The sequence below is a fragment of the Embiotoca jacksoni genome, unplaced genomic scaffold (assembly GCF_022577435.1).
Source record: "Embiotoca jacksoni isolate LCO1_2020_lvr unplaced genomic scaffold, fEmbJac1.0.p SCAF_19, whole genome shotgun sequence".
NCBI classification, from domain to species: Eukaryota; Metazoa; Chordata; class Actinopteri; family Embiotocidae; genus Embiotoca; species Embiotoca jacksoni.
The window spans coordinates 6,476,995-6,489,332 of record NW_027185329.1 but is presented as its reverse complement, the minus strand read 5'-3'; the positions used below and the strand labels follow the sequence as shown (position 1 = coordinate 6,489,332).

General features: G+C 41.6%; 2 protein-coding genes across 2 annotated transcripts in view; one reads left to right on the top strand and one right to left on the bottom strand.

Annotated features, from left to right (window-relative positions):
• Window positions 1–4,060: 4,060 nt before the first annotated feature.
• On the top strand, window positions 4,061–9,851 carry arpc5b (actin related protein 2/3 complex, subunit 5B). Its single transcript, XM_069153205.1, has 4 exons — window positions 4,061–4,375; window positions 6,108–6,191; window positions 6,468–6,644; window positions 7,477–9,851. The coding sequence occupies exons 1-4, from the start codon at window positions 4,238–4,240 to the stop codon at window positions 7,537–7,539; spliced, it is 462 nt and encodes a 153-aa protein (XP_069009306.1). The 5' UTR covers window positions 4,061–4,237; the 3' UTR covers window positions 7,540–9,851.
• Window positions 9,852–9,918: 67 nt separating this feature from the next.
• The window catches only part of hmcn1 (hemicentin 1), a 79,488-nt gene continuing 77,068 nt past the window's right edge, over window positions 9,919–12,338 (bottom strand). Inside the window, exons 106-107 of the mRNA XM_069153204.1 lie at window positions 12,202–12,328; window positions 9,919–11,835 (exon numbers count right to left, since the gene is read on the bottom strand). Of these exons, the coding sequence (XP_069009305.1) occupies window positions 11,469–11,835; window positions 12,202–12,328 (494 nt within the window). The 3' untranslated portion in view covers window positions 9,919–11,468. The remainder of the gene's footprint in view (window positions 11,836–12,201; window positions 12,329–12,338) is intronic.

Here is a 12,338-nt window from a genome sequence, read left to right as displayed (position 1 = left end):
ACCGAAGGTGATGGAGATATTGATTGCAGGAAGATCATTTTTAATTTTATTTTTAATTTTTTTTTTTTTTTAATCAAATTTTAAAACATGACAGCCCCCCCAAAATGTCCATAATCTCCACTGTATTGTGCTGGAGAAAGTAAATGGTAAATGATGTGGCTTATACAGCACTTTATGACCTTAGCAGACTCAAAGCGCTTTACACCGTTTCCCATTCACCCTCTGACACACACACACACATTCCCACACCGATGGCATCAGAGCTGCAGGGTGCTTGATAAATCTCAGAGACGAATATCTCTCAACCTGGACAAATAAAACCAGAACTATCCACGTGTTTCTCAGGTAACAGAGAATATTCGTTTGTTTTATTTCGGTCATCCAACCACACAAAACAGTGCATCCTATCCACTTTAAAGACTCTATTCACTTTAGACTTTGTTGGACTCGGGCTCATGCTAGTACAAAGCCAATATGTGTAAGCCCCCAGTCCTGCGTGTTCTTTTAATGAGGCAATAGGAGAAGATGTGAGGCTTCAAGATATTTATTTAACAGCCGCAGAATAATCAGTTTACAGAGCTCTGGTTCCAGACTATGCTTCCCTGACCACAACAAAGTATGTGTCAGTTCACGAAGTCTGACCTCCTGACCCTCCCTGACCCAGTCTTCTTATAGTACAGGAACCAAAAAGTCATGTATGGTGATGTGTCCTTTGTTGATTAGTCGAAGTGGGGGTCTTGCTTTGTGGGGACGTGTTGCTCAGGTCAGTAACTTATTCCTGTTTTATGACTCGGAAGAAATAAGAAAGACAGGAGGTGAAACTAATGGTTGTGCCATCAACCGTTACAGCCTGTGGCCTTGTTGTTATGCACAGCAGTATCGCTGACCCCAACAGGATCGCTGACCTCAGCAGTATCGCTGACCCCAACAGGATCGCTGACCTCAGCAGTATCGCTGACCCCAACAGGATCGCTGACCTCAGCAGTATCGCTGACCCCAACAGGATCGCTGACCTCAGCAGTATCGGAGTCAGCGATACTGCTGAGGTCAGCGATCCTGTTGGCAGTATCGCTGACCTCTACAGAAACAGCCTGTTGCATAGCCTAAGGATTAATAGTTGATTAATACGAGATTGTAAGGAATATAATATGGCATACATATATAGTATTATTGTAAACATAGCCTAGCACAGAATCGCACAATTTGCATAATGTTTAATGGAATTTTCCAATTAGTTTATTCAGCTTCTATCAAATTTGGGCAAATAAAATGAAAGCTCTCTATTGTTTTCTTCTCTCTGTTTATCTATTTTTAGATATTTTCTCGGTACTGCGAGCGATTTAATTCACTTTCACAGAAATCTCAGAGACATGACCTCCAAACCAGGACAATTAAAGCCAAATTATAGAAACCAAGAAGTATGTGAGACAATATGTTCAATTTGAGCCTTTGAAATTCACATCAGGGTGCATTTTATGTGCTATAAAGAAACATCTCACATGTGCATTACAGACCGAAATCTCAAAATGTTATATTTCAAAATCTGTGCATATTAAACCGGAACTATCTTCACTAATAGATAATCACCTGTTTCTGTTATAAGGTGTATTTTATACACTCAAATGAATATTTTTCATGTCTTTTTCTTCAGCGGTTATGTTGAAAGGATTTCGAGTTTGCCTCATAATCAGACAGGAGTCTTGTAATTAAACCTCAAAACCAAAAACATGTTTATCACTGGTATGAGTCTAAATTGGTAACTTTAACCTCAGTTTGATATGACAAAACAACACATCAGAATCACTTTCACCTCCAGACTCCAGAAAGCCACACACAGTCTCTCCCACTCTGAAGACCTGCTCCAACGCAGCACCCTCTAAATCATTACATTCCCCAATTGAATCATCATCCAAGAGCAATATTCCCCTCATGTGAGAGTGCTAATTATGTATTTAGGATACTTTGCTATTCTGTTAGGCTTTTTCTCAGGCACGGAAGCACTTGGCTCGACGCCCTGCAGATTTGCTGGAGAATGCAGGTGTTTTTTCTGAGGCTTTTTCACCTCTTCTGCACTGCCTCACTGTCTCTGTGTGCACAGCACTTCAAGAGGAAGAAATGACCTCCATGTTGAAATTTTCCAGCGCTTCTTAATTTGCACATTCACTTGAAGCTCATGTGTGTGCCTGCATCCTCACCTTTTGATGTGCTGAGTCATTCACATAGCACAGACAGGTTGGGGCACTCCACAAAGCCTGCAAAGAGGACACTCATGACCAATGCACGCAAGGATGTGTGTGTGTGTGTGTGTGTGTGTGTGTGTGTGCGTGTGTGTGTGTGTGTGTGTGTGTGTGCGTGAGAGAGAGAGAGAGAGAGAGTGATAGCGAGAGAGAGGGAGTGGAAGGAAGACAGTAAGAGAGAGAAGGAAAAAAACTGTGGACGCATGGTATTATGTATGAGTGTTCATTGAGTAGCAGAAAGGAAGTGTGTTTATGTGTGGGAAGTCTGTGGGGAGTTGAATACCGTCCATTATAGTTGAGGTATTCAGCTTCATGCTTACGTAGACATGTCCAGTTGCAGTGAGCAACACTTTCTCGTACCTCTCGGTGATGGAGGAAAGAGAGGAAAAAACATTAAGCCAGTGTTATCCTTTTGCTTCCTGAGGCGAGGGGCCAGCAGTCTAGACGGGGCAGATAAGGAAATCAGAAATTCCATTTCTAATATTTAAAAAAAAAAGGCATGAAAGAAACATAGGTCTGTCCCATTTTCTTGACTTCCCAGAAAAGGCTTGTGTACTGTGAGATAGTTTTTATTCCATATTTTATATGGATGAACTGTCTGACAGTTACTTCTGGCTAAATCACCGTACTCCCAGCTAACATCTATTATGAGCTCATCTGAGTTTGAGCATGAAAGATTGGAAGGCACCAAAACTTTTTCCCATTTGTCTTGCAGTTTGGCAGCTAGATATGACAGTTTGTGTTTCTTCTAAATTATTCCTCCTCTGCATTTAAGATGAGCGTGTACATCAGTGACACGAAGAGTCTGTCTTACTTTTGATTGCTTCTGTATGCTGCTGTAGCGAAAAAAAAATTCCCCTCGGGGATTAATAAAGTAACTACCTAACCTAACCTACTTCCTGCAAAAACAAAAATCCACTTTCGTGTGACGCAGGAAAACCTGACATCACGGAGTTGGCTTGGTGGTCTGTGGAGTCAACACAGGTCATCAAGCAAAGATCCAGCTAAAGAAATACTTCCACCCCACACATGCACACTCTCGCAGATTCCCTGATTCATCACTGGAGAAAATGTATCTGGATTTTATCAGACTAAATTGCCATACAATCACAGGAGTGAACTGCATGCAGGAGTATCACACACTGACGGTCCACGGTGTGCACTTTTTAATCTGTGACGCAAACCTTGTGCTGAACCAGACTCATTATCTCTATCTATACTCCTCCTAAATTCCATGTGGAGCCAAATCATGGCAAAAAGTCTGGAACTGAAAGATAAGATCTGAAATTGAAACAAAGATTTGAAAATGAAAAAATATCTGAAAATGAAAAAATTAATTTCAAAACAAAAAAAATGTAAGATCTAAATCTGGAAAACGTAAACTCCATAGTTGAAAAAAATAAGGCTTGTTTGTTTTTCAACAACTTTTTCAAATTAACAAAAGTTTTTGCTCTGATTGGTTGCCATACATTAAACAGAGGGAGATAAGTTATATTATTTATTTATCTTCTGCAAATCACAGGCAATATAATTCAACACCTATAGTTCGAATAAATAATAATGGGAGACTTTGTGAGTTTGTTATGCATAGTTTCTTTGGTGGTTAGTCAAATATTTCTTGCGTGGATAGAGTACATTCGTGACACTGAATAGAAAAGGTAAAACACAACAAATTAGATACGGTCAGTGCGCTGCTCGCTGAATATGTTTTTTTTTTTAAATTATTATTTCTTAGGTTTGATCGCCCCCCGGTGGCCAATATATGAATTACAGCCAGCCACCTGCAGTTGCACATCGTGTCCACTAGGCGACCTGTGGTGAGTAAGCGGAAGTCAAACCGAGACGGAAAGAGGAGGGAGCCAGGAAGCCGCCTGCCTGCCTGTGACAGCCGTTTCAAAGAAAAGCGCTGCTAAAAAAATATATATTAAAAAAAAAAAGGACTTGAGCTTGAACTCGTGTCCCTTCTCGGTTTAGAATAAGACGCCCGAACCGCCGCCGACATGTCGAAGAACACGGTGTCCGCCCGCTTCCGGCGAGTGGACGTGGACGAGTACGACGAGAACAAATTTGTGGACGAGGAGGACGGAGGAGAAAACCAGCTGGGTCCTGACGAGGCAGAGGTAGACTCCCTCATCAGACAATATCCTTTACGCGATTATCTCGCCGGCCTGTTTAGCCTGCACGATTTAAAGGGAAAAACCCGCCGCGATTTTGATCTGCTTCTCGCTGTGTGTGTGTGTGTGTGTGTGTGTGTGTGTGTGTGTGGTGCGTTCACGGACGTGTAGCTTGCAGGCCAGTCGCTGTCCGGACTTGTCTGACAGCCACATTCCAGGGATTTCCGCTCCCAAGACGGAACAGGTCGTCCGTAATGTCTAATCACCGCCGGTTGTTATTGCATTCGTCTACTACGACTTCTCTGTTTATACTCACGAAGTATAAATACGCGTAACTTTATCGCGTTGCTGCTAAGTTAGCTTAGCTCACCTGCTTAAAAAAAACACACAAAAAAAACATTTCCTCTTTGATGCTGCTGTTTAATTTGGGGAGGGGGGGGATAATGTCTATAACGGATGCATTTTGCCACAACAGAAGTGATGCAGTGGAGTCAGCAGACAGCAACCATTAGTTTCTGTCTTGTAGGCCTTATAAGGCTTGAAAGTGCAGCACTTCCTCATTGAAGAAGTCCTCCCACCTCATGTTACAAGAGTGAAGCATTACAACATATCATCACCTTTTAGTCCTGCATGAGAGACTGCATCCAACACACAGGAGCTGGAAAACATCTGGAATATGTCACATTTCAGCATTATATCTTGAAGGAATTATTGGTGCCTTTCCTCTTTTTTTTTTCCTCTCAAGAAGTGTCTTCTGCTTTTGTGTATGTTATGGGAGACAAAATCCACAAGAGTATTGTGTGCAAAAATGCTCGGCTGAAGTTGCAGCTGCAGCTCGACGAATCGATCGGCTGGCTGGTCATGAAGTGGTGGAAAAACGTCCACCTGTTTCTCAAAGCCCAAAGGGTGCAGCCTCAAATGTCTTCTTCATTTTGTGTAATGAAGGAGTGAAGGAAGCAGAACATATTCTCATTTAAGAAGCTGGAATCAGAATTATGAGAATATCTATTGTTTTCCATTTAAGAAATGGCTCAAAGCATTTGTTTTATTACATAAATAGTTCATCGTTGCAGCTCTAGTTCAATCTAATGAGGCTTTATCAGTGTCTTTCCAAAGTTAGTGCAATTAACTCTTTTGATGTAGGTCAGAAATGTTTACACTAAAACAACTGGATCTGTGGAAGATACTTGATTTTTATCTAGCATAAGAGTCCTGAAGCTTCGTTAAAGTTGCAGAAATAAAACAAATTTCAGATGAGGATTGTAGAGTTGGCCACCCATGAAGTATTTCCTCATTATTAAGAGCAGGAAGCAATACAGCAGTTACATCAGTAGGTATATATATTCCCTTTATATAGACGTGTGAATATTCTTGCAGGACAACTTTTTTGTAGGCCTGTATAAAGGCAGGAGATTTGATATATGTGCCACATCATATCTTAATTAAACTTGATGGGTGCTAGATGGAAATGAATGTGTAAACACCCTGCGACACAGAGGAGCCTGTTTGAAAGTGGAGGCTCTTTTATTAACCTTTCAAAAAACAGAAAAGCACTTTCACCAGATGTGGATGTTGTTTCAGGTAGAGTTAAAAAAAACAACAACAAAAAAAACCTGCTGATGATCTGACAGGTTTGACTGGATTCTAGTCAGAAGCTTTTCTTTTTGCAGTATTTTCCATATATATTGGTGCTTGTAGATACAGTAGTTACCTTTTACAAAGTGGCCCCTGCTGTGTGCCGTGTTGCATCCTTAACCATCTCTGCACAGGAAATCTCATGGAGGCTTTACAAGCAGTTCTGAAGAACCCACCAATCAACACAAAGAACCAGAGCGTCAAGGTGAGCTTTGTTTTTTATTGCCAGTGACACTTAGACCATCACTGCATTTTAATGTGGCACTTTGGGGGGCCTGTAGACTGATGAAGGATGAAACTAGTAACGACTTCAGTTCCTTTTCCAACTCGGAACAATTTGCCAATTTCTTATATTTGGGGTCAAAAATAAGTTTGGAGTTTAGTAATTAACCTCCCACACTAAAAGGCCACAGATCAGGATAGAAATGAAGTGAACTGTGTAGAAACTCCGGTCTTTAACCGTCTTCCCTCTCCCGACCAGGATCGAGCGGAGGGTCTGGTGCTGAAGGTGCTCAGTGCCTTTAAGAGCAGTGATATCGAGAAAGGGGTGCAGTCGCTCGACAAGAACGGCGTGGACCTGCTGATGAAGTACATCTACAAAGGCTTCGAGAGGCCGTCGGAAAACAGCAGCGCCGTCCTGCTGCAGTGGCACGAAAAGGTAAATGTTTCCACGTCATTCGCTCACGTAATCATGACGTGACGGGGAGAAAGCATTTCACAGTGTCACAGTATTTCTGAAAAGGATCATGTCACATTTTCTGCACTGATACAGATTTCCTCCCCACAGAGCGTGCGAGTTTCTTTTCTACTGCCGCTTTGATTGGTTTGATTGGCTGGTTTGTGTTATCGTGTGACTTTGGTGGTTTTAACGCGATCGTTTGGATCCAAACTGACACCAAAGTCACACCATAACACGGACAAACTAACTGATTGAAGCAGGCTTGTTAAAATGTATTAAGAGTTTTAGGAAATGTGTTGTTATATTCCTGCCGCTGTTTTTGTTGTTGTTGTTTTTTACCATATCGGGACATGAGCTCAGACATTATGTTTTCAACTTGAACCAAAAGTATTTTAATATCTTGTCTAAAAGCAAGCAGACCAGTGCCTCCCTCACTGGCTGAGTAGATCGAATTGGCTCGACTCGAGGTAGAGCTGATATTCCAGATGATGGTGGTGGCGATGGAGATTTAAGTGAAATCGCACCCACGATGGTTCAAGACTAAGATCTTTTTGTATCGTCGGCCAATCAAAGTTCAGTGGTTCAAACATGATGTCTGTCATGTTTATTTGACGAGATTGCGCTTCATCACCAGTTTAAAAAAAAAAAATAAAAAATCGATATTGTCTTTCATACAGAGACTGTGAGAGCCGGTTTGAGGAAGACGTAACGTGGCCGTAAAATGTAACTCTGAACACGGGATCAGGTGTTAACCGTTTCAGTGCTGTGAAAAAAAAAATCCTGACCACTTTATCTCTTGCTGTGTTGTCAGGCTCTGGCAGCTGGAGGAGTTGGCAGCATCGTCAGGGTACTAACAGCGAGGAAGACGGTCTAAAAGAGGAGCAGAGGAGCAGTTCACTCCACGTCACTGACAGATAGAGAGGAGTGCACTGTACTGCGCTGTTCATGTAACAGATGGCAACAGGGAGTGAAAAGAAAAACGTTTTTAACCCAGTCAGATCCTGATGTGCTCAAGGCAAGACCAAAAAAAATAAATAAATAGAGAAAACACACGATCTGGGTCACGTTGGGTTAAAAACAGATTTTCTTCTTTCTTCCTGTGCATGATCATCGCCTCACTGGTACTCCTCACAGGGTGCTACTGCAGATTCCCTAATCTATTAACCCTCCTGTCCTCGTCATTCCTCTACAGTATGTGCTCGGTCTGCATCAGTGGTTCCCAATCAGGGAAGATGAATCCTAGAATAAAACAGTCATATTCTGTTTTTTTTTTTTTTTTTTTTTTAAATTGTCCTGTAACCTTTGCTTTTCCTTTTTTTCTACTAAAATTTACTCACATCAAACCAGAGAACTGGTCAAAACCAGTGGACATAAGTCGACCCTCTTTGGTCAAAGCGTTGGGTACCACTGCTGCACACAGTGACGCGCACACACACACACACACACACACACACACCCACACTAGTGCAAAAACGCAGATGTAACTTCTCGTAATGTATCCTCCGCTGACTTCCACACAGACGGTTCCAGCTTTGCTTCTCTCAGGAAATCTGGCGCTGAGTGTTTGTTTTCCACCCGTCTCCGGTGTTATTTCTACATTCGAGACTTCCTGATGGAATAAAAGCCTGATTCTGTGTCAGTAAAGCCTCTCACTGCAACACTTCAGCAGCGGGAGGCTCCTGAAATGCACAGTCACAGATGGAGGGTGGTGGATTTGGTCCTGATGGGCGGAGGAGGGGTGTCGCCGTTCACCTCGGGGAGGGGAGGGGCGGGACGGGACGGGGAGGAGGAGGAGGAGGAGGGCGTCGGTGTCATCATCCATCCTTTCACGCTGCCTGCTGCCCCAGTTAAGGATTATTACTCGCGATGCATCTCCGCCACCACCCTTATTAATCCCACTTTGGTGTTACTCACTTCCTGTGTACGTCTGACCTTCTCATGCTCCCTCTGCTACTGAACAGGGCATCATGCGGCTCCGCTGGTACTCTTCATAGGAGCTGCACTTTCAGGAAAAACACCACGGCAATATCTACTCAGATTTTTTTTTTTTAACTATTTAACAGGAAAAAAATAATCTAGGATTAAACATTATCCTCTTGGTTTTGTTATTGCTTTGAGTAATGATGATTTCTGCCTCACGGCCAAATCCCCGCTCAATCAAAATTACAATATCGACGTGCTTGTGAGTAAGATAATACATATTTTTGTCTTTCTGTAAACGGAGAGAGAATTTAATTGATTTAAAAAAACAAACAAAAAATATATGGTTTGCATGATCCCATTTTTGAGACTTTGAGTCGAGCATTTCATACCCGTCTTTTGTACTCGTTTGGTCTCTTCTGGAAAACGTCACTGATCTTTGTATTAATTCTGAGTTTAAATTCATGCTGTAAGATTTTGAAAACAAATCCTCCACACCAGAGACGCATCTTACAGAAGGAAGGACCACACGAATTTGCTCAAAGTTGCATACCCGTACATTTTCTATCACAAGGAGGACAACTGGAAATGTTCAATGTTTTATCTGCCTTATCGGGCAGATTACGTCTGTTGCCAAATGATTTCTTTTGCTTTCATGGGAATAATGTAACGTACCTTGAAAAGATTGAGTGTATTAGAGAAGACAAAGCGGTGGATTTCCGACTATACGCAGTGTAAATGAACATGAAAGCAAAGTGTGTTGCAGTTTTGAAAATGCGCAACCTCAGCTTTGCTCCTCACGTAGACGTAGTGACACGGGGAACTCGGCTCCAGCATTTTTGTTTTGTTCCCGCTCATTTCCAAACAGAGTGACGCTCGCTCGTGGATTTTCTCAATGGATGTTGCTTTTTACAAAACACAAACCCATCACGGTTGCGTTTCGCTCAAAAGAGTTTTCACCAGTTAATATTTGAACATGGGTTTGTCATGTTTGAATACCGTCATCAGTGATGATGCATCCAGACATTAGAAACCTTTTTCTAATGCAGTAAAGACTGGATTCACATGAGAGCAAACAGGAAAAAGGGTCTGACGACTTCTTCTTCTGCTTCATGTATTTCTGGTCAGTGATGCTCTTCTAGCCTTCGGCGAGAAGACGAGGGAACGTACCAAACTGATGTACAAACTGCCTTACTCGAATATTCCTTTTTTATGTTTGTGCTTTTTTGAAAAAAATAAAATAAAAATAAAAGGTATGAATGCTGATCATAACTTTGTCATGACTTTGGATTGTTTCACATGCAATAACAAAATATCAGTAATACGTGCACTTTTATTCCTGCAGTCAAACTTACAAACTTTATTCTTAAAAGGTTACAGTTTAATGACAAAAGATGCGAATAGAGAATATTTAGCATTTTCTTCACTGCGTTTTCTTTGATGTATTTTTATTTTATCGAACAAAAATGGCTGCAGATTATTTTCCTATTTAGCAACTAACTCCAGATATATTAACCTTGTCTTAGTTAAATAATAATTCAGACATCAATTTTCTTTTGAGTCCAAATTATCTATAAATTCTTAAAATTTCTCTCCGTCTATCAGCAGCAGAATGTCTTATTTCTATTTCAGACAGTTTGCTGTTATTTCATTCTCATTTAGACATTTGTATGTCTTATTAATATGTGACAATTGTTGTTGGAGATAAAGAACATCATAGAAATGAAATTGTCTCTAATTGTGTAAAAGTTTTAAGATTATTTTAAAGAAGATTATGGCAGCTGGAGAGTAAATCGTTGCCTCTGATTGGCTAATCCTGCTCAGAGCATACATGTAATGCATCATGTGACCACTTGACAGTTACTCTTACACTTCACTGAGCATTCTGATAAATTTGTCTTAATCCTGTAAATAAGTTTTTTTTTAAAATTCCTAAATTAGCTCTTCAGACGTGACTCGGTGATGATCAGGGCTGTTTTATGTGTGTATTCATTTATTATAATTTTTTTTTTTATTACAAAATGGATAAAATAAGTACAAGTATAGCATTACATTATGAGGAAAACAACACCTATGTACAAGTCATAAAAAATAAAATACATCTTGGTATCAGCTACCGGATGGAGCGTTATAGCATTACATTGATGATGTAATCAGTAACAACGGACGGGCTTTCTATCTGAGGCACTTGTGTGTATGACGGGCCACTACCTGAGGATGTAGACATGTGACGTTTCCTATCGCTAATTTGAGCACCACATCTGAACAGTCACGCCTCCACTTTGGTGATTGATGATAGGAGGACTAAACTAAAAAGGTCAGAACTGCCCTTCTTTCATGTTCAAGCACATTCCAATAAGTTAATAATAGGTAGATGTAAATAAAAAACCAGCTTAAAAAAGGCTGGAACCTACTTTCTGAGCCAGTGGTGGACGTTTCGGGCTTTAAGGAGTCAAATCGAATCAATCTTATAAATAAATTTAAAGGGGCGGGGGAAATTAACAAGACAAAATATCAAGCATTTGAATAACCGAGTCCTGACAGACCGAAGGGAAGTTTCCAGCGATCGGAGCCATTAATTGGCCAGTTTTATCCAAGTTTCTTCCTGTTAAAACTCCAGCGGGCTGTTTTATATTCACTTTCTATTCACTACTTCCTTACATCTTCAGGGCTGTATGCACCCACTGGCCTCTCCCACACACTCGATACAAGTCTTTTTTTTTTTTTCTTTGTTTTTTTTTCTTCAGTCTGACGTGGTTACTTCTCCAAAACCACACCCGCTCTCTCGCGCCACGTCATTCTCAGTGGTGCTGCACGTGGAGGACGCACTTCATCGCCGCACCTTTTTTTTTTTTCCTTTCTCTCGCGTCATTTAAAGTGCTCTCAGTAGGGGTAGGCGGACACGGCGATGTAGACGATGAAGGTCGTCTGGTACTCGATGCCTCCGTCTTCGCTGTAGGAGAGGGCTCGGACCTTCATGCGGTAGGTGTGGGGCTCTCGCAGCGCCCGCGTGGTGAACAGCACCCCCTTCAGGTTCTCGTCTCGCAAGGCGAAAGGTAACGAGAGGTTCTCGTCCACCACCAGGAAGGTGGTTCTGGGGTGCATCACTCCGTCTTGCGTGTAGGCCACTAACCTGATGAGGTCCTGGTTGGCCGCGATGCCAAAGGGAAGAGACAGCAGCTTGTACTCCAGGGCGTAAGGACTCAGCGCACACTCCAGGTCGTTCGGGGGGCAGTTCTTCAGACAGAACCTGCAACAAAGTGGACTTTAGTTGAATATGCTGAGTGTGTGGGGGAAGAGGACGCTGCACTGTGACAGCTTCAGTGATTCATGTTGAGTAAATGGTCAGTTTAACCAAAGAAACTCATCATTTTCCATTCTGTAAATAAAACCGAAACGATCTGCATAATACGATACAACAACGGCTTTGTGCAGGTTTATTTTTCTCCTTCATTTAACTGAGCCTTTTAAGCTTCAAATGATCCAAAAATAAAAACGGTTCCATAAAGTAAATCCCTGAGAATGAACACATTTTTTTTTTTTTTTTTAGTTTGCAGATGTGTTTTTTTTTCTTTAATCCTGATCGAGTGCTGAAAGTGGATTTCTGTGGATTTACCCCGTGGCCGGATCCCTCTGGTAGTTTGGTGGACAGGGTGTGTCAATACACTGGTAACTTCCTCTCATGTTGAAGCACATCCGGTTCGCTCCGCACTGGATGTTCTGTTCGAGACACTCGTCGATGTCTGTAGATAA

Bases quoted from the DNA above. Each gene is read 5' to 3' on its own strand.
- arpc5b (XM_069153205.1), top strand. From the start codon at position 4,238: ATGTCGAAGAACACGGTGTCCGCCCGCTTCCGGCGAGTGGACGTGGAC. The intron at 4,376-6,107 runs CAATATCCTTTA...TGCATCCTTAAC, and splicing joins AGGTAGACTCCCTCATCAGA to CATCTCTGCACAGGAAATCT. The intron at 6,645-7,476 runs GTAAATGTTTCC...CTGTGTTGTCAG, and splicing joins TGCTGCAGTGGCACGAAAAG to GCTCTGGCAGCTGGAGGAGT.